General features: G+C 34.8%; 1 protein-coding gene and 1 long non-coding RNA gene across 4 annotated transcripts in view; one reads left to right on the forward strand and one right to left on the reverse strand.

The window, feature by feature from the left end:
• Positions 1–23,193, forward strand: part of PLEKHM3 (pleckstrin homology domain containing M3) — a 93,705-nt gene that overhangs the window by 26,781 nt on the left and 43,731 nt on the right. For all 3 annotated transcript variants that reach the window (XM_072418683.1, XM_072418684.1, XM_072418685.1), the window contains 2 exons: positions 8,720–8,865; positions 14,702–14,895. In XM_072418683.1, the coding sequence (XP_072274784.1) occupies positions 8,720–8,865; positions 14,702–14,895 (340 nt within the window). The remainder of the gene's footprint in view (positions 1–8,719; positions 8,866–14,701; positions 14,896–23,193) is intronic.
• LOC140335768 (uncharacterized) overlaps positions 14,792–23,193 on the reverse strand; it is an 84,930-nt gene continuing 76,528 nt past the window's right edge. The window contains exon 5 of the long non-coding RNA XR_011921755.1: positions 14,792–14,903. This is a non-coding gene — a long non-coding RNA (uncharacterized lncRNA). The remainder of the gene's footprint in view (positions 14,904–23,193) is intronic.

Genomic DNA, 23,193 nt, shown 5'->3' on the forward strand with positions numbered 1-23,193 from the left:
CTTCCTCAGTGCAATAAGCACATTAATGTATAGAATGTATTATATAAGATGAAGCAGGTATCCAGGATGTATAAAAATAAGTATAAATCTTACTAGGGCAATAGTGGGTTAAGGTTTTGTTATATCAGAGGTTTCCACTAGCCAGCACTTATTGTTGTATCACACATTTCTACTAGCCAGCATTTATTATTGCAGCATGGATGTCCACTAGCCTCTTGTGAAATAGGTACTCTGCATCCCTGTCTGAACCTACTCATGGTTGATGCAAATGGAGATCAGCAATAAAGCAGTTATTTCTGAAACCTTTCTGAGCTAATACTTACAGTTCACACAAGGTGGGAAGGATTGAATAGAGTGAAGCTTGAAAAGTTTCCTAGATTATTGAAGCAGTAAAATGGAAATGTTTTTATTCTTTTGCTGTACCAGTGCACTGGGAAAATTGAAGAGCTATTAGTGATGTCAAAGAGGTATCCGCTTCATTCTTTTCTGGTTACATTTGTTGTTTTCTTCACTGTTTATTTTAAGTACAAATTCATGATATTAGAAAACAAAAAGGTAGTGTCTAAATTGAGGTCTCCGTATAAAGTTGTGTGTGGGGCTCACATGTATAGCCCTCCTACAGCACTGTGCTGGAATGGTTGTTTCTGTTTTGAGTCAAACCTTCGATGGCTTCAGCAATGAAGCAGCTGAGACAAGTAAGGAATAAGTCAAATTGAGCAAAATGCTTCCTTCTTACTATTACAGGCTTACCGCATGATTCATAAATCATCTTTTTGGCTGCTTTAAAGCTGTGTAGGGACTTTAAATTTTCACTTTCTGTGACCAATGTTTATGATTGTCTAAGGCATAATCTAGTGGCTGTACAGCTGTACCCTGAAATCATTTGCAACAAGCAGGATTATTAAACAAAATAACCATGATTTTATATGTCGTGGGGAAGACAAAGCAAGGTACCTCTCTCTTGTCCTCTCTGTTCGTATAACAGAACAGCACTCTCTGTACAACCATGTTTATTGTACTGTCCATGGAAACGATCACTGTGATCAAATAAATCCTGATCCTTACCACTTCTTTTATTATGAATCTGATTAGAGGCAGAATTTGCATCATTTTCTATCAGAAATCTGTCACAAACTTACAAATCTGTCTCCTCTACCCAGAAATTCAATCAAGTAAGTTGCAATCATACCTTTAACCTCTTACAAAGAGCCTGATTTATAGAGGCTCTCCAAGGCTGGAGAGGATACACTTTTATCAGTGATGCTGGGCAATCCAGCAAACCTGGAATGGATTTCTTAAAATATTTTGCTATATGTTAGCAAATGTTTTCAATCCTGGACCTGATCCATTCTATGTTTTTTGATTGCCCAGCTTCACGTATAAGTGTATCCTCCCCGGTCTTGGAGAGCTTTAATAAATCGGACCCAAAGATTTTGATAAGTCAGAGGCAGTCTGATTTGTGTATAACTTTGTTTCTAATTTGCTTGATAAATCTTCCCCAATGTATTCTTTATACCATTGCCTTGTAATATGATTGTTCATATTCAGCCAGGCTTACCTTTATTGATGCACATGCTAGGAAATGGTTTACTGACCTTGGATCATAGACAATGCTTTTCAATTTCATACAAACATGAAATTGTATAACAAGAATTTCCATTACTCAACTCAATATCACTCAATTATCATTAACTGCAGTTCTCCAGATCACAAGGGAGGATAAAGCTAAGTGGAAAGAGACTGGTTATTTTAACCCAGGGGCCTTCTGCAGCGTAGTTCAGTTGATGATGATTCATTGAATACAAGTGGCTCCCAGATGGTTAAGCGCAAGAGCCACACACTTGTATAACACTTAATCAGAGCAATAAACAGCAAATCTCATCTGGAGAAATATACAACTAATTCCCTAAATTTGCTTTAATACCATATATCAATTTATACGCAATATGGCAGTCAATTTTCAGTCTCTCAGATAACTACATCAATAGAAATTCTTGAAGGCACTGTTTATATAAATGTCTACAAATCATTATCATACAATACATGTTTAAATAAGAATGGCTAAAATATGGGAATATAGTTGAAACTGTCATATTCTAAAAAGACAGCAAATGTTACCTCCGTAAAACCTCTCGTAACAATTTTTAATACTACTAATTATTTTGATTTATTATGATTATTTTATTTTATTATTTTGAACAGTACCTTTAATAGTATACTTTAGTTTTTCTTGATACTGTTTTTATATTATTGCATTTATTTGTTTTTCTGTTCTGTATAATTAATAATTTGTTTAACGTGTATGTGTAGCCCAAACATTTTCCATGTAGGATAGCATATTGAGAGATTAGAACCCAATCATCAGGTCTTTATTGTTGTCTTAGTCCTGCTGGGAGGACTCGCACCTTTTTATTAGTTCTAGTGATCACTTTCAATAAGGTAAAGATGCCTATTTGTTGTCATTTGTTTGGTAAGGTTATGTCTTTCAATGGAGACAAATGTATAAGAGGGGAACCATCACATTTCTGTACAGTTCAGCTCTGGTAGACAATCATCCTTCTCTTAGAGTTTAATTATAACAGGAAACCAATAAACCAAAAAAAGTTGCATTTACATCCCCCCCTCTCTTCCCCAAGACATTAAAAACCATTAACTCCATGGCTAGTACTACTGCCTTTGCAGCGCTAGGTCCCAGGTCCGAATCCCAGCCAGGCTGGTATCTGCATGGATTTTTATGTTTTCCCGATGGTCGCATAGGTTTTCTCTAAGCACTCCAATTTCCTTCCCACATCGAAAAAACATGCAGTTAGGTTGATTCGCTTTCCCTCAAAATTGGCCTTAGGCACATGCAATAATTGTCGTTATAACACTAACGACAGATCAACGATTATTTATGAATATTTGAACGATTGTATCATTGCAGCATGTACAGAATCGTGCACTATACGATTGCTCAAAGATAATCCACCAATAATGTACACACACTGGATACGATCATTTGAATGATGCAGGAAGTGATGTGTACTGGAGGAAGTGTGTGTGTGTATACATACATACATTCACAGTTATTGGGCTCTTGTGTGTTGCAACGTTCGCCGCGCATGCGCAGAACCATCACTGCACGACCATACACACTATAGATAGCGAACGATTGTGAGCCTCTTCAAGGGACAATTAGTGAAAAGTCTTTGGACTTTGTACATGGCTGACTAATAATACCTCAGTGCTATATAAGTTAATAATATTTTAATTATTAAAATAAAAATAGTTTTATTTTTAACTCCTGGAGTTTAGTATTTATATTTCTTTATCCCCTGGAATTAAACATCTCATGCTTTTCCTAGACGCAACCCCATGAATATTCGGAATGTATCTATTTTAAAATGATTGTAGTTATTTTGTTCCTAAAAAGTGTATTTTTTGCTTAGCAGTGTGGAATCTAAATAAGAACATCAAGGACAACATGTCTACTTCTACCATCAAACGTTATGTATTGAAAGTCTCCTAGGGTGGGATGTTAAAGTAAAAAAAAGAAAAACAAAATTGAAAACTTTGTATTTCAAAGCCGCATTCCCGATTTCCCCCCTCCCAGATAAACATCTTAATTGACATCCAGCTCTGTGATGCTAGCATTTGCTTTCCAACCTCTCTTACTTTGAAGCACTTGACATCAAAGCTGGCCAGCATCTTTCTGAACTTGATATGCAGGGACATCATCATTTTGACCCAAGAAGATGATATAGCAGGCAGATAGAAATGAAAATGGGAATAAATTAAAAACAAGTATTGTATCTGTCTTCCTGTATGTGCAAATCAACATATATTCTATAGGCAAGCACTTGTATATGTACTAGAAATGTATCCATCTAATCTTTAGACTTTATTGAATAAAACAGTGCAATTTGGATGTGGGAACTGCAGTGACAAAAGGCAGATATTTTGTTGTTTCCATCAATAAAAACATTATTAGATGATTGCGTTCCTATACAAATGAATGGATTATAAGGCGTATCTAAAAAGCAGTGGTAGGGCTGCACTACAGTGTGTTATATATACAATCCACCAGCTTCAGAATGTCAGCATGCAGTACAACAAAACTAAATTCAGGTTATTTGTAAAAAATAAAAAAAAAAGTTATAGAGTCCAGTCATGACATATTAAAGTTCTCCTGCAAATACTCTTTGGGGATATGTTGGAAACCTGCTAGTCTCTAATTGTTTATAAGTAAGATGGACCATGATGTGCATAGCACAACGTTACAAAATAGAGAACAGATTGAAATATATTTTCCCCATCATAAATGAGACATTGCGTGTTATCATTTTTATGAATGGGACTACATAATGGGCCTGATTTTTTAAAGCTCTCAAAGCCTGGAGAGGATACACTTTCATCAGTGAAGCTGGGTGATCCAGAAAACCTGGAATAGATCTGGTCCAGGATTGAAAACATTTGCTAACAAAAGGCAAACGGAAAATTCCAGTCAATGTTGGATCACCCAGCTTCACCTATGAAAGTAAATCCTCTTCAGCCTTGGAGAGCTTTTATAAATCGGGTCCATTTAACTTTCTTTACTAGTTTAGCCATATTTAGGTATATTTATTACAATTAATAGGCTTGATATGTATAGATTTTATATGGAAAATTAATTTTGCTTTTTAGGTTAAATCTTTGTACTAAACAGCTGTAAATAGTATTTATGAGTGGGGAGTGCCAGGGAATTGATGTGTATACCACTCACAGGTGCTGAAAGTATCACACAATAACAGTAGTATGTGAAATAGTTGAATTTCTTAGAAACGTCTTCCACAAAAGAGGTAATTCGGTTTAAAATATTTTTTTAATAAGGCTGCATTCTTGGCTAAAACTTAGCCTCAGATAAATCTATAACACAAAATATCTTTCATTCTTTCCTGGATGGATTTTGTAATGCATTCTGTAATAAGCAGCTTCCATAGTAACAGCCAATAGAACACCTTAATGGCATCTTGAAGAAAGAACAAGATATAAATTTCTTTCCTGTGTTGATCAAAGTAGTTTGCTATGGAACAATAAGCATGAGTTTACCTGGTAGAATTTTGCATGGATGGTGTAGCTTACTACGTGATATATGCCATTTGTCAAAGGAAAAAGTTGTAATCCTAGTGGTCGCTAGCAAAGTTCCATTATCTCTCAAATTAAAGAGCCTTATTTATATTGTCTACTTTAGAAATATCGATGAAAGGGCATTGTATGCCACATTGCAAAAAAGCAATCAGTTTCTCTATTTATATAAACAGAGTTTATTGAGGTTATTTATGGCATGGCAATCAAAGCACTGATCACACAAAATTAATACCCCTTTTTAAAAATAGAGGAAGCACATTTTTCTTGTATCACATTTTTCATTTTTCCTATGTATCAATCATAAGTAATTTGATTCAAATGTATTCAAAATTATTTTGAAAAATATGTAATTTGTGGTAAAGAATTAGAAGAACTTGGGTTCTTCTTGGAATAAACATTATTCTATTATGTTAAAATCATTGAGGTGTTCTATATTTGTGGTTTTATGAGTAAGATCTATACTTGTAATAATGTTCATTTTTATTGGGAAAATGTATACAGTCTTGTTGCTGTGTAATTAGTTTGTGGGCCACAAAGTTGTTCCTACATTCACCCATCAACAAATGGGTTTTGTCATGTTATCAGACAACACCATGTCCACAAGGTAACTAGCTCCTTTACAGTATTCTCCACAGAATTTATTTCATGCATGGTGGGGGGAAAAAGTTGTAGGTGGACAGCAGGGTGGCTCAGTGGTTAGCACGCTGGCCTTTGCAGTGCCAGGTTTCAGATTTGGACATCGGCCAGGACACTATCTGCATGGAGTTTGCAGGTTCTCCCTATGTTTGCGTGGGTTTCCCCCCCAAAATCGACCTTAGACTGTATTAAAGAGATATGACTAAGGTAGGGGCATTAGATTGTGAGCCCCTTTGAGGGACAGTTAGTGACATGACTATGGACTTTTTTAAGCGCTGCGTAATATGAGGGCGCTATATAAATACTTGATAATATTGTGACACAATTTTTCAGTAACCACACAAAAACAACTGGGTGGCTACTGAAAAGTTGAACTGGTAAAAAGGGCTGGGGAAAACAATGCTTTATATTAGACATAACTTCTAATATGTACTTTTAACATCTTCTGTGCTTCCTTTCTTGATGAACCAATTGGGTTCATTTGTAAAAGCTGGAGCAAAAGAATGGTCGTAGAAGTGGTTTGCAGCAGCCATATCTTTAAAGGGCAAATTTCTAGTAAAACAGCGAGCCTGTCATTCGGCAAATATTCACAAGAGGTTAATTCTAAAACATGTAGCGGGAAGATTAATCTGCAAAGAATATTTTATAAGTGACACATTCACTAATTACTAAGTATTCTCCTAAGTATTTGCTTTTTAACAGATTTATACATTGTAAGGACATTAGCTGAACCTTCAATGATAGGCTTTATTATTGAAAGACTGACTTCAGATATACCTAACTTATCAGTAAAGTCATTTGTCTGAAATTATTGACATGTTTGTTGGTTTTGGGTTCTGTTTCTGAACTGCAAGGAAAGAAAAGTGATTAGAGGAAAAAAGCAGTTTTAGCATAAACTTATATGTTGGTATCCCAAAGGACAAATGACTGCATTTCACGTCTGCAGGCTTCACCATTTGATTTGTACAATCTTTAATAATGTTTTTTTATTTTAACCACCAGAGGTCCCTCTAGCTGTGTAACTGTGCTTATAAAAGGAATAAGTGTACATACAGACAGAGAAAATCCTGGTTATGTCGTACAAATGATCAGTAATTTTAGATAATATGTATATCAGTGTTTTTGTTTGTTTCGGTTTTTTTTTTATTAAAAATGATTTTTTTTTTTTAGTAAGTAATAAAAGTATAAAGAAACGTACCATTCAGTTTCTGACACTGGTAAAGATAAGTACATAAAACATGTGAAGTCTGCAATTACTGGGGGTATTTACCAGGATGTACAGGACAAATTTAAGAGATCTTCCGATGTTTACTATACTTGCAGACTTGCTTACAAACTTGCTGAGATCAGAAATGGCAACAGCATTTAGTATACAGCCAAAGAACATGCTTTTGTAAGGCATCCAGTACTCGGACCATGAACAATAAATATGCAAATAATGATTGGTTAAACCAGGATAAAAAATACTTTTTTCAACATCTATTTTTCATTTATTCTATCTTTTCAAAATATAAAATGCGATAAATCGGAGAGTGAATAGAAGGATTAAAATAGCAATTAATGTGCAGAATGTGCAATTAAATTACATTTTAATATAAATTTATGTATTAGACCAAAAAAAGGGAAAACTAAAGATGAAAGAGAGACAAAGGGATTAGGTTCACGAAGAAACCTGAAAGAGAGACGTTTGGGAGCTCTGCTTACAGAGTATTTCCAAGCACCTGGGTGTTTTCTGTGCACTTCATTTATAAATGAATATACATTGCAAATACACAATATAATTTACATCAACCTGTAGCTCATCTATTATTGCACAATCTGTAACTTTTATTGAAGGTTGGTATATGCACATGCATGTTCGTGTTGGATTAGTTTACTTGCCTGTACAGTATGTTAACACACCTAGTGCAAGCCCTATCCTAAGGGAACAATAGCTATCAGCCTGGAAAATCCAGCCTGCCATTTGCAGTCAGCCAATATGTCTTTAGATTTCTTAAGGTATATCAAAATTATTTGTTATTAGTTTTTCATTTAAATTTAGCTTTGGATGGTGAGGGCTAAGGTTTTTTTTTTTTTTTTTCTTGCTTTGTTTGTTTTTTTTATTGGGATGATTTTCCTTCACTTCATGTGTAAGAGACACAGAAGTTAGAGAACTTTCTCTAAGGCAAAGAAATTCTATTTTGTACAGTTTTTGTTTCCATTACCTTACAGTCTCTGTGGCAGTAAGACACAAGGACAGAGAGAGTGAATTTCCCCAGGCAAGCCAAAGACAGCAGTAAAAATTTGATTTGTGTTCCCCACTCTAATTAGGAGAAAAGGCGGATTTAGATACAATTTAGGAATCCATACATAAAGTTTCAGACTGGCAACATTCGGGACTGGATTATAATAATTTATTATAATAATTTAGGTTATGACAGTTTTAACAAGTACCAAGTCCATTTATTATATAATGCACAACCCCCATAACATAAAACTTCCTAATTCTCTTTTGTGCCCCCCTCCCAGACACTGCAGTTCACAGTGAGAGAGATATTTAGTAACAGAGGCAGTTCTGCCAAATCCAAAAAGTTGTCAGGTTTAGATGCAAGTGTAGACAGTTTCTTATTGACCAGCTTTATGCTTTTCAATCAATACTGATAGCCATTCCCCCTTCAACTTTTATTTTCTTCCCACTGTAGTGAAAGAAGTCACAGTCTACATGAAAGTGGCAACTCTTCTCTAAATTCAGGAGCAGTACAGCATGGTTGCCACACCATCACCATGTTGTTAACAAGGCACTGGCACCTTGTGGAGCCCTACAGTACCTGAATTGGTTTTCTTAGCTTTTTTGCACAGTCCCAAGAACACTTAAATCTAATGAGTAATAACCAAAACTTCTAGATACCGTACCTAAAACGCTTGATTATATTACCTTACTATATGTTTAAGTCTTGATATATAATTTATATCTTTTTTATTATTCTGATTGTTACAGGTTGTCAGAGACCCATAGGTCTTTCCAACGGGAAAGCAAAAGTATGCAGTTATAGCGGCTGGTATTACTGTAGTACTTGTCACTTGGACGATGGCTTTATTATACCTGCCCGTCTTGTTCACAACTGGGACACTTCCAAACACAAGGTACGGTAAGCCAATGTTTGCTGCTTGAATTTTACATGAATGCAAATGCTTGAATATTACATAAATGCATACACTTTATGTGGTCTCGTGTATGCATTTATGGTGCTCTGTTATATAAACCTGGAAAGGTTTGACTAATGAAATGAGGTGTTTAGTGACACACAAAGGGTTCTTTGTTTTTGTTTTTTTTAATCCACCTTTATACCCAATGTACTTACTGTAGGGTCTATTTATAAATGTTTTTGCACTTACCCAAAATGTACACACTTTTCACATTGCATTCATGTGTGAATCAACTTTTACTTATGATTCTAGTTTCATACATGTAAAAAATATTTAAATTTGATGTAAAAGTTGGGTGAATCTAGGGATATGGGGATAATAATACAGAACAAACAGTTTCTAAAGAATCCTTGGAATTGAATCTTCACTGCACTTTTCTGCCACATACTTCCAATTCACTTCTTGAGCAGCCACAAGGGCTAATGCATGCCACTAAGTATTCCACAGGATGTCTGGAATATGGAATATATTATATATTTATAAGAATAAATAGGGTGACCGCATATATGCACAGTAATACCAGTGGCCAATAGCGAACTTTAAGGATAAAGTCTAAATATTACCTGGAATAGCAGCACAATGAAGATCTCTGAAACAGAAAAGAAGGTGAGTATTAACCATAGCACTCAAAGCAAGAGGAATTTTTTAAGGACAAGTGTCCACAATGGGGCTTTACGATCATATTATCAGCTGTTAATTTGCTGTTCTTGTCAGTGGTTTAGCAGGGATGATGGCTTTCTTGTATAGATCTGCACATCAAATATAATCTTGAAAATGTGGATCGGTAAGTGTATAGAAATGCAAGTTAAAAATTTTTTTTTAGTAATAAATGTGTGATAATAAAATTACACTGCACTCTGCACTCTATGTATTCCATAGAAAAGTTTTTTTTTATTATGGTAAAATCTAGATATAAATTTAAAAAATGTTATAAAACTATTAGGAAAATATTTAATATTTCAGAATAAATTTATTTTTTGAGCGAGCAGGTCGAGCTCCAGTCTACTTTTTACATGTATTAAGCTTTTATTTTACTTCAATTTTCTTATTATGGCCCAGATGTGCTACAGCTCAGAGAGAAAATACATTTTCATCCGTAGAGCTGGGTAATCCAGCAAACCTGGAATTGATTTCTTAAACATCTTGTGCTATTTGTTAGCAAATGTTTTCAATCCTGGACCAGATCTATTCCAGGTTTGCTAGATCACTCAGGTTCACTAATGAAAGTGTATCCTCTTCAACCATCAGGCCCTATATCTTAATGCAATTTTATTAGTGACTTCTCCCATTTTAGATGGCTCGGTCTCAGACTACAAACGCACAAACAGAGTTGCAAAGCAAGCTGTGTCTGCAGTGTATTCTTTTTTGCTAACTTTAGCTAACGGATAGGTATTTATTTTATAAAGCAGTGATTCTGACATTCACTGAAACATTCCCTGGTGGAGAAATTATTCCTGGCATTGAAACCCATGGTTCTAGAAGATTCTCTATCAAAATGCAAACATCGGATTTACTGCCCTATAAATAGACCCCATAGTGTTTTGCCACGTGTATGTAAAACAAAATGTTATAACAAAACAACTTACAAAAACTAGATTTGCATCACATTTTTATTCTGAATTTTGAACCAACAATTGTTACATTAATTTACCTTGGGGAAAAGAGGATCTAAGTAATTTTTGTAGACAGCATTCATCTATGGAATAATGATTCTACACAAGTTAAACATTTTTTGGTATTGTCTCTGAGATTGAAGGATTCCTGTGTGCTATGACCTGTTTACTTTAGAGCACATGAAGTAGCCTCTTCTACCATGTAGAAATGTTTACATTCTGATAGATTGGAGTAAGCAATGTAAACAAATAACACCCTTGCTAAAAGTTCTGCTGATGACAAAAACCTGATTGGAATGTTTGGTAAAAAGCAAATAAGTGAACCATTAGTCCACTAAGAAGTAATTACATAGCAGGCAGTGAAATAAAGAAATAGGACCTTGCACCTCCCAATTATAGTTTAATAACAACCTCTGTGATAATATCCCTTTATACTCAGAATAAAAAATATACAAAGCCAGGTTTGCCTTTTTCCAACTAAACCTCTCCTAGCACATCTCTTCTTCCATACCTCGATGTTCTTGTATGCACAGAAATCTGGGACTGTGTTACAGTGTGTAAGGGTTCTAAGAACAAAGTCCACGCTGGGATCTGATTCTGAGGGGGTTCTGTCAATCAGGGAGGGCAGTCTATTGCTGGGAGGGTCTGTCACCTGGGGGGGAGTCTGAGCTGCAATACAAGTAGATGAGGTGCAATGTTGCAGGCCTGGGCGGATGCCTAGGTCCAAATTCTGCATCAGGGCCTATAAGTCTTTAGCTATGCCGCTGGACAGTGGTCACCAGGACTATAGATTGAATGTCTTTAAAAGTAAAAAAAACATATGAAAGATCCTCAATCTGTAGCTGATGGCTCAGATAAATTTCATTTTCTTGTGTGTTATGTTATTATATAGTCTTGTGTTATGGGGGTTATAGATGGGTGGAGGACGGATGTACTGGATAAAGATTTATTTGACACCTTTTTTTTTTGTTAACTGCTCTGGTGATATATTTGCCTGTGATTTGAATACCAGAATAGTTCAACATATGGACTCCAGGCTCAAATTCTAGTTTTGTCCAGGTGATGATGAATAAGGTGAAACGCCATCTAATTCATCACTTCCACAGGCTTATTTTTCTTTAAACATTTGCTCCCCATAGCTGCTCCTCTTTGCTGCCCAACCAGTGGCAACTCACTAAAGCCACCATATACAATGCAGAATCAGTCAACATCCTAGATCTTAAAACTAGTATTTAACCTTTGCCATGTGATGAGGGACTCAATGCAAGGTAACTGTTTCTCTTCTCTGTACTGAAATTTTCTACTCAGTACTGAGATTTCACTGCACATAATTAGCTTCTCACTATGTTCTTTAAAAATTGAAGCAAGTTAGATAGAGCCTCCCTCATGTCCTGGCTGATGGACATTCAGAAACAATTAGCATCTTTCTCCCCAGGCTCGCTGTCCCTGACCCTCCCTGTTTATATTGGATATTGGATCATTGGATATCAGTTCTGTCAATCATGGAGACCTGTATTACTTGTAGACATACCTAGGATGGTCTTCATAAGGCAGGGTGCCGTGATGTTTTCAGGACACCATGCCAGCACCTTTTCCCACTAGTCATGATCTACCAGTAAAGCACAGAACATAAAATGAGATATGTAAAGAAAACTGAAATATTTAATATACAACATCATTAGCATTTTGATGCTGGAGAGGACCAGATTAAACTTTAGCTAACTTAAGCTTGCACTCCACATCCAAATGCAAGGGAACTTCTCGAGTAAAAATATCACATGATTCTAATTATTGCAGTAAAATTGTGAAAGGTATTGTATGGGCAGAAAATGATGGAGTAGATGCTGATGACAGTATGTTAATTCAGTGTTAGGCTATATAGACAAATCTGATCAGTCTCACCCAGGATGAATGGTCTGGCTTGTCTTGGACAAAAACCTGGCATCTGCATAGTGCCCCCCCATATCTTTCATCAATCCGACATGGCAGATTCATGAACTACTGCTCACTCCTCCTTTCCCCTCCCTTGAACATCTGTCACTGAAAACTATTACAAAAAATAATTTCCATTGACAATCATCTGATGTCCATCTGACATCTATACAGTGCTTTAGAAGATTCAAGCAATTTAATATTTGTGGATTGGGAGTAAAATAGCTATTGTATCTCTACTGCTTTTTGAGGAACATATTTGGCATTGACTGTCAAATAGATACTGTTGGCAGATGCATTTCATTTTTACATAAACTTGTTGTAGATGAAATTAACAAAAGGATAAAGAGCTTGTGAGTGCAATCTCCTGTGTGGCGAGTCTAAAGATTGGCCAACATGCTGTGAGTATTTCTAGCAGTAGTAATGCTCTGTATATATAACATATTAGAGATTGTATAATTTCAAACCATGTGTATAGAGGGAAGTGTTGTGTAGAATGCTCAAATGCTTAAGTGTGGCATGCATATTGTATGGTGTGCTGGTTACCCCCAAAAATAAATAGGATTTTTATTGATTTTATTTACTTTTTTGTACTTTCTGCCAAAATGTCTCTGTAATGCAGTCTTGCTTAAAGTATCATATGATAATACAAATACTTTCTATTTTTAATAACTGAAAAAAAGTTTGGATCTGTTTACCGGTCTGAACTTTATTTTCTTGATTAAGGGTAATTTGTGATTAATCTAAACTTGGTATAACATGTCTAGAGAAGATGACATTTAAAATCTAGAAAAAAAAGATCCTTTCTGCCACAATTTGCCTTCCTGAAATAGCACAATTTAGCTCTGTCTCACTGTAAACATGGACTTAAGGGCCTGGAAGCCTAATGGCATTGCTCAATATATCATTTTCATCATTCTAGTCTCAAGTGTCATGAACAAAATTTCCTCCTGCTTAAAAATGGAATACATTAGCAAGAGCTATTTCATCTTTTTTTTCCTACTCCATTTGAGTGAATGCATAATAGCAAGAAAAAAAAAAGTTCAGTGAATTCTGGTAATTAATTTACTATAGTTAGCCTATCTTGTGTATATTGTATATTTTTCTCCATTGCGTTATCATCTTTGCATCTGATACATACTAGAGGATTTCATGAAAAACTTGCATATTGGTATAAGGGGAAAAGTTTATGTATTCAAAGGGGTCAGGAACTTAACATTTCTTTTTAAATATTTTGAAAATAAATATTGATGTGTAAGTAACCGTCATCACAGCCAGCAGTGTACAAATCTGCAACTAAAGTATAAATTGGAAGTTATCTTATTATACGTTGTGTTTTTGGACATATTTCTTCACCTGCATTAGTAAATTACCTTAACATGGAGGGTAAACAGATTTGGTTAACACAAGCATGCTGCAAACTCATCAATTGAGGGTTCATTACCAGTATGATAATAGGGTCATAAATACTTCTGTGGCTGCATGGTGGAGTTATAAAGAAAAGCAATACCAAAACCAATTGGCTGTAGCGGTGGATCATCAGTCTTGCCTCCCATAGAAGACTCTATTGAAGGTCACGTTACCAGGGATTCAGGTAAGTATGATGGCACTTTCCAAAAGCTTTTTTGTTTTTTCATAATTTTTTATTTTTTTTATTTCAGTGGATGCATTTTAAGTGGATGGAAACAATGTAGTTGTATGGTATGGAGGGGTTTGAAATTTAGCCATAGAGTGGCTTTAAAATAAATTGAATGAACTTTTTGATTTACTAATTTTACTGGACTGTTTTAGTAGTTAATTGACTTGTTTTACCTGTTGACTGGAATTGCTTTTGCATCATTTTTTTTCTATAATTAGGCTGAAGTGTTTGTTAGATAAATGTGACTCATACATATCTTAAATCAGTTGTTGGCCAAAAGAAATCCAAACTAAGGAACGTTGTTTAGCTACACTTTTTAAGTATATATTTAGTCTGTGATCTGCTATCCGAGATCAACAATAATTTGAGATTCTACCGAGAAATTGAAAAGAAAAGAAAGCTGCTTTTATATAAAACATTTATTCCTATGAGGCAGGTGCACTACTTAACAATATAAAATTCCCGGCTGTGAGATTAAGAAGGGTATTTAATCAGTATAATATGTACAAAAGAAACAAAGACAGACATCAAGTTTCATGAAAACCTGTGCAGACTTAGATGTAAAATGTCCTCTTATTTTTTTTCTCAGGTATCCAAGCAGGCAAAGGAGTTCTTAGAATATGTCTATGAAGAGCCATTGATTGACGTCCAGCAGGAGAACCCACTGCTATACAGACATGTCGATGCCCTGGCGCAAGTTGTGCGCTTGAGACAGCAGTTGAAGTCACTCCGGGCTTATCTTTTCAGTTGCCGGGCTGTGGTGGCTGAAGACCTACGTAGAAGGTGGGTCACTTTATTTAAAATAAGAGAAGTGAATTGCTGTAAGTAACAATCTGCATAAAACAAGAAGAATCCTATGTAATATTAGCTAATTAGTTAGCAAAAGCTAGGTCAGTGTACTATAAGGACTAAAGCAAACCTGTAATTTGCTCATTCAGGGCAGCAACTGGTTTTCTTTATACATTTGCACTATCCAGAGGCATATACAGTACTTTTTCTTTGTTCCCCACTGTTTCTTTACGCTGCAGGATTCAAAGGAAAGAGCTAATGCATACAGATGTGGAAGAGCATGGTATTCACCCATTTGACAGTTCTGTGCCAATCAGCAGTATCATATGGTACTTACAGTATTCACAGGGCTCACTTTTCCTTTGCAGTGGCTAACATAAAGGTGGGAGAAGAAAACAAAGGTAAGCATTTGCATCTATGGAAGTCTGCAGTAAAGTTAACCTTTTGTTATACCCCAAATGGGCAAAGCACAGAATCCTACCTGCCAAGCTGAACTAATGTTTGCAGTGTTTAGGAGAAAACCCCAAAAGGTGTATACCATCTGGACAGCCCTGCATCTGATACAGCAAGGGGCATTAGGAGAAAAGTAAAATATATTTTCAGGTAGCACACATTTCAAGATATTATTGTTCACTTTAAATGTTACATTTTATGTTTTGTATAACTTTTTATGTATCCTAGATGTATTGATCCAGCTACCTGGAACTACTGTGTGTCTCGTAAAAGACCTCTATTAAAAATACATTGTATTCTGTAAATCTATGGGTTTGTTTATAAAACAGTAAATCTTACATTCAACAAACATTATCTGGTTCATGTGTTGTCAATGTTTTTGACTTATACTCTATCATTTTCAAATACAATTAGCTGTAGTTTTAATTTAACATTTAGGAGTTATTAAATTGCAATGAAACATTAAAATCAAAGTTTTTAAGTTCAGTATGAGAGCAGGTAGCCATGCAATGTTCAAATTTTGTCACAAAATGCTCCTCTGTCTCTCAGCCAAGTCCTTCCCTGCAGCTTGGTTAAGAAGAATTTAGTTAGATAGCTAGACAACAGCTGAAATATGAGTTAATCTCTTTCCTATCTATATTAATCAGCACGATCAATGTGTTCACTTCAATACACTGTGCAATGCAGTAAATGCTTATTTGCTTACAGCGCTACACCTACCACTTCCAAAGTGAATCTTGATGTATTATTATTAATACACAGTATTTATATAGCACCATCATATTACGCAGCGCAGTACAAGTCCATAATCATGACACTAGCTGTCCCTCAAAGGGGCTCACAATCAAATGTCCCTATCATAGTCATATGTCAGTAATGTAGTCAATTTTTTTTTTTTTTTTTTTTTTGGGGGGGGGAATTTACCTAACTGCATGTTTCTTTGGGATGTGGGAGGAAACTGGAGTACCCAGAGGAAACCCACACAGACACACGGAGAACCTGCAAACTCCAAGCCCTGGTCGGGATTCGAACCTGGGACCTAGTGTTGCAAAGTGCTAACCACTGAGCCACCGTGCTGCAATATTACCAAATTACAGGATTACAGATATATAAAAATCAATGTATGTGTATGGATGAATAAATACAGAATTTTTATATCTGCCTACATGTACACTTTAGGCTTACAGATCCAGCACAAACAAAAGTACATCTTACGCTATGGTACTGGTTTAATTCTATAATATGTATGTACAGAGCTAAGATGGATTTTGTTATCCTAAGGGGAAGCTAAATATAGTTATTACCTAAAAATAAAGCTAACTGAATTTGCATTCTGCAGTACACTTCTGTGTGTCTGAATGACTTCTAATAGAGAGCCAGCAAGCATGACCAATGGAAGTCCTGTGACAGTTTTATAAACAAAGAGGAAGCTTCTGTTAATACTTCTGTCTGGGAGCTAAAAGGCAACTTGATTAATGATATAGGGACACTCCTGCATTTACTATTGTTATTTTATTGCTCTCCTTATTAGGGAAATTCTATTCAACTTTAGAGGGATCCTCTATTTGTAAAAAATATGTAATAAAAACATTTCTTTACCTCCATTGAAATAATTGTGATTAGTGCGAATAATTATAGGATATACAATAATGAAAATTAGATAAATACTTTGCCATTCATAAAAAAAAAAAATGAAAAAAGAATAAAATATACTTAAATAACATTTTGGATACACTGAGCTCTTTTGACTTAAGATAAAATGCTGGTACTCATTTACGAACAATTTTTCTGCTGCCAGCTACATATTGCTAGCTGCTATTCAGCACCAAATACACTATTCTGGGCAGATTTATGCAACTACTGTAACAACCACGTGATGTTTGGGATTTAACACATCTGCCATCAAACAATGGAGGCTTTGCAGCATAATATGTTTTTTTTTTGTTTTTTTTTTTACAATTGAACTTTGTGCTTCACCTATCTCACTTGTGTTTTTTTTTTTCTTGACATACCCAACACAATGTTGCGTGAATCAGTAGCTACATTAACATCCCAACAATAACTCAATGGTCATTTCATAGTCATCTACAGAGTTTGCTCTTCTTTGGCTGTCCATTGCTCAAAGAGAAGCCACAGTATCTTTTAATTTATTATACAGATCTACAGTAATTGCTAAAGAAGCAATTTTGTACTTTAAAGTAATTCTTTCTCTTTAGTTTGTAATCTTCCAGTATATTTTGTCTGCAACATGCAAAAATACTTCAATTTACTTGTCAATTTTGACAGTTTTGTTCTGTAATCAGGTCACTGTCTGGCATCAGCACATGGCTTAGGATAACATTACAATTTTAATTCCACCTACTTATAAGAAATATAACATGAATGAATTGTCTATTATAAATACAGAATAAAAAATAAGCATGGTCTAAATATTCTACATAAACCCTGTAGATATTTTAAAGGTTCAAACGCGTTGCATTCCAGACAAATACAGATGACTTCTGGCAAATTGATGAGACCTAATACATTTGTGCCTCTGTATTCTTTTGATGGGAGTGCCACTGCTAATATTCAGCTTTGACTATGCTGGCCAGGGTGAAACCTCTGCCACAGAATGGTGCTATTAACCATTCCACTTAAGGCACAGTAAAGTAAACTTAGCAACATTTATTTTAGGCATGTTATTTAAATGGGACTTAGTGAATTCTCAAAAGTTTAAAAGCCTCACTGTCTGCAATAGTTCTCACTTTGAAACATTCCAGATGGCCTTGAATCTCTTAGTTAAAAATCCAGGAATCTATATAATGGAACAAGTATTTACAATATCTCATTAGATAGGTATATTGGGGAAACGTGCTGTAAACGGTTTCAATCACTGGTATTTCAACAAGTAAACTGCTGGTACTACAGTTTATTAGGTTGGACAGACTAGCTCGCCAAATACTGGCTCCACTTGGGTTAATGTGTTAGGGTTATTGCTTAAAAGGTGTTGTCCCTTAGGCCTAAAGAAAACTAAATGTAGTCTATGACAGCTTAACATGGATGACAGATATGTGTTCCTTGAAGGTTATCAAATATTTACCACCATGTTTAAATTACCAGGATGGAGATTTGTCAGTGTTTAAAATGTTTTATAATAGTCTCATTATTTACAATAGTGCTAAGATTTTTAGGGATTTCATAGAAAACCTTGTGTGCAATTTCAGGCATTAAAAATCGTTTTGTTTGACACGTGTTCCTTTTTTTTTTTTTTTTTTTTAACTGTAATTTTTATATTGACACAGACAGTTAAACCCGAACTGTCCTGGTAAGTTATTTGAAAATATTTTGTCTAAATTAAATGTTACTTCCGTTCCTTTTTTTTTTTTTTTTTTTACAACTGTAATTTTTTTTTTACCATTTTCTTTGTATATTAGGTTTATGCTTGATAAATGAATAAAAAAAATGAATACAAAAATGAATATATTATAAAAATGTGAAAAAAGTACACCCTCACTTAATTCTAAACTAAGATTTTATGTACTGGGACATAATAAAAAAATATAATCTAGTCCTTAGCAGGTTCTAAAATTATTTCAATCTAACTTCAAGTGTAAAACTACAACAGATTTTGCAGTTATTTTTTATTATAAAAAATTAAAACATTAAAAATGAAACCTTGTATAAAAAAAACTAAATACATCCCATAGTTCAATAGCTTCTAGAAACACTTTTATCATCAATAACTCCACAGTAATAATAATTTTACAGTAATAATTTTCTATATAAATTTACCAGTCTCTGACCTGGTTATGGAGGACCTTTTGCCCACTCTTGTTTATGATAATGTTTCTTTTTGATCAAGTTGAAGGCTGGATTTTGACTGGACCATTGTAACACTTTAATTATTTTCTTCCTTACCTATTATGGTTTAGATTTGCTGGTGTGCTTAGAAAAGTCATCCTGTTGCATGACCCAATTTCGACCAAGCTTTAGCTGTTAGACAGATGACCACACATTTGACTCTAGAGTAATATAGGTATACGGAGGAGTTCATGGTTGAATCAATGACTGTAATGTCCTTTGGCTGCAAAACAAGCCCAAATATTCACCACTCCACCAACATTTTTGACAGCTGGTATGAAGTGTTTTTTCTGATATTTGTGATTAGTTTTTTTGCAGATGTGCAATATGACCAAACATTTCCACTTTGGTCTCACTTGTCCGAAGGATCCTGTTCCAGAAACTTTGTGGTTCAGATGCAACTTTGCAAACCTAAGCTGTGCTGCCATGTTCTTTTTTTTTTTTTTTTTTTTTTTTGGAAACCTTTTAAAGCCATATTTGTTCATTTGTACAGTCATGAGTATTAACATTGAACAAGCTAACAGAGCTCTGTAAAGTGTAGATCTTGTGTATTTTTTTACCCGTTTCCCCTCGCATTACACAGTCTGACCTTGCTGGTACATCCACGCCAGGACAATTGTTTTTAACACTTTCCACTGTGAATAATCTAATGGACTGGAATGTTTGAAATTGCTTTATAACCCTTCTGTCTTTACAACCTTGGCATTGTGCTAACACACACCTGAATGTTCCAAACTTGCTAATGATTGTTAAATCCACCTATCTGCTACTTTCCCTCTTAATGGAGGTGATACATTTTGTACTTCTTTTTCCACACACTGCTTCTGCATTTTAAATAAGTCTTTGTTTAAAAATAATGAAACCGTGCAAAATGTTGTGTGCTGTTCATCTGAGGTTATATTTACCTACTCCTAAAACCTGCTTAGTATCAGATGATTTTTTTTATGTGCTGATATGCAAAACCCTATAATTGAAAGAGGATTTACTTTCTTTTCCCCATGACTGTAGTGTTATTTACCAGCACGTTATTTAGCAGCTGTGAATATCCAAAACCTGCATGAATGTAGCCTGTAGGACCAAGGAAGAAGAAAAATAATATTCTCTTTTACGTGCCACCCACACTAAGCAAATACTATTATTATTATTGTTATTAAACAGGATTTATATAGCGCCAACATATTAGCAGCACAGCGCTGTACATTAAATAGGATCCTTAATATATAGGGATATATGAAGGTGCAGTGACACGTTATATTTTAGAAGCTAACCAAAGTTCAGCTTTACTATATAAACTGACAGATTGTGCTCCAGGCAAATGTATGGCCTTTTAGTTGTTTGTTTTTTTATCCATCCTAATTCTATCCTGTTTTGCTTTTACCCTTCTACCCAACTCCAAGATTGCCTACCTGTTTTCATCATAGATCCATCGTTTTTTAAATGGGTCTTAACAACTGATTTTTGGTATCTATAGACACAGCCTGAATAATACAAAACGCATTACTACCCTGCAAGTAATATGAATGGGCCATTGAGATCTGGTCAGTCGGGTATTATTTGCTGATGTTCCATGTAAACCTATGTCATATTTATCTTTTTGGGTTCTAAATAATGTTGCTTTTCCAAATTTACTGACAAAATAATAAATAAAGGATTAAAATAGGAAGCTTAATGCACTTAACTTCTGCATAAAACCAGATAATACCTAGCAAGAGTTCAGTTAAATTAAGTCACTGATGCCCAGATGTAGCATGGTTTGGTTTAAATTAAGCGGATAGTCTTTTTCTAAATGAGTCTTTCAGGCTTGGTCTAATGATATATTTTCAGTAATGATGAGATATCGATCTTACATCTTGCAAGGCCAGTGAGTAATGCTTTTTACACGTTCTGCCTAACCACTTAGCCAAAATGTAATAAAGCTAAAGCGCCATATGGAAATAATGAAAGTATGACTGAAGTTTTGAATGACATTAATTATTGCTCTGTGGAATATGGACTTCCAAACCAAAAAAAACATTAAAATGGTTTATTTTCACATATAAACAGGTTTGCAATGCTCCATCTAGTAGAGACAACAACTTGTTTCAATTTTACAATTTTTTTTCTGGAAAATTGGGCGCATACTTTGGAACAAACAAGATGTGTAATGAATAAATAAAAAGCAACCAACAAAAGAAACTTAGAACTAAACAGATACCCGACGTTCTTATACCATCATAGAGCCACTTCTTCACAAAGAAGATATGGAGAATTTCATATTTTCCACTAAAACCTATAAATATAGCAGAATGCAAAAAGAATTACTCTCTCTGGGTCTTACAGCAATCTTGACAAGCCTTAAAGCCTTAAGATTATATGTGCAAATAAAAAGGTTCCTTGTGCAGACTTTCAAAATCTCTGAAACTGCTGCTGGACATTGTCATCCTGGATGTGATGTCAGCAGACCAGTTGATCCTAGCTGGTAATTACACACTACCAGAAAAGGAAAGGTCTATGACATGGGATGTAGTAGGTTTTGCTATATTCTTGCTACAATAGTCAAATTTTCTATTAAGCTCAAACACAAATTACAAGTCATTTAACAAATTGTGATTTTTTTATGTGATTTTACCTGCATTTACAATGCTTTTTTTAAACAAGCGTGGCTAAAAAAAATTGGTTTGGCACAAAAATGGCTGTAGTTTAGTCATACTGAGGGTATATAAAGTAACTTATGTAAGAGAATTAGTTATATTAGAATTTTATAATGGACTGAATATTCATAACTGCACTTTCTAGGCACACACAACCTTTGGTGCCCAAACAGCACCTTCCTTCCAAGATCCCTGTTTTTTTCATACAGACATTGTTCTTATTTCACTGGCCCTGACCAGGCTTGTGCCAATAAGAAAATAAGCTTGTCAGAGATATTTTATATATATTTATTTTTCATGGGGGGAAAAAGGTGTAACAGATAGCTATAGTGAAAAAGGATGCTTCTTTGCATTAAAAGACTCAGGCATACTGTGCCTAAAAGTAAATCCATTCCTGGTTATACCTAAATTTGCAAATTAAAAAGTTTTAAAAGGCTGAATAAATAGAAGTAGCAGAAAATAATATTAGTGGTTTGAACAGCACCATTACATTTACTTGGGAAATCATTATTTCAAAAAGCAGCACATATAAGCATATATTATGTCACATTTTCTTTAATTTAGGTTAAAAAAAATGTTGCACTAGGGGTCCATGTGGTTTAATTAAAGCTATACATATCCCTTAGAGGGGCTATAATTAGTGACAGTGAGCAGACATCTACTGGGGCAAAATGCAGATGAAGAGTAATCACACAAATAGGGTGTATTTAAGAGTAACAACAGTATCAACAAATAAACCACAACTGTCTAAATACATTGTATCTTCACAGGTAACTAGCTATGTCACTCATTCTTTGCCTTTCATTTAGCTTTATTAATTCAAGCTATAGTAGCTTAGATAGTGGTGGCAGTGTTCCAGGATTTGGGCAGAGTGTATTAGCAAAGAAGTAAACAAGGTCATCTGGGCACACATTTTGGAAACTGGAGATCGTATCCATTATGTAAAATCATTATCATAGTCTTTTATTGATGACGGTTACCAACAATCACAAATTACTTCTCATATCTAGTTTTGGGTTGCTAAAGGTGCAATATCCTCTTGTAGAGAGGAATTATCTCGCTGATGTTTCAGTTATGATAAAGTACACAACCTGTCAATCTTCCCATAACTAGTGTTTTCTTCCTATTCATTGTTAGATTAAAAAGAAATAAGAGGCAGATGGATTTTTTTTGTGGCCAAAAAACAATACTTCTTTATATAGAAAAAATCGGTCACATATTTATATAGTGCAATTACTCATTGGTAATATGAGGTGTACATACAAATAGAAATTGGTAATACAGATTTTAGCTGTTGAGACATTAATACTAGAAAATAGAGAAGCAAATGGTAAAAGTTTTTGGATGAAGTGATATTCATACAAAT

Source organism: Pyxicephalus adspersus, chromosome 7 (genome assembly GCF_032062135.1).
Source record: "Pyxicephalus adspersus chromosome 7, UCB_Pads_2.0, whole genome shotgun sequence".
NCBI classification, from domain to species: domain Eukaryota; kingdom Metazoa; phylum Chordata; class Amphibia; order Anura; family Pyxicephalidae; genus Pyxicephalus; species Pyxicephalus adspersus.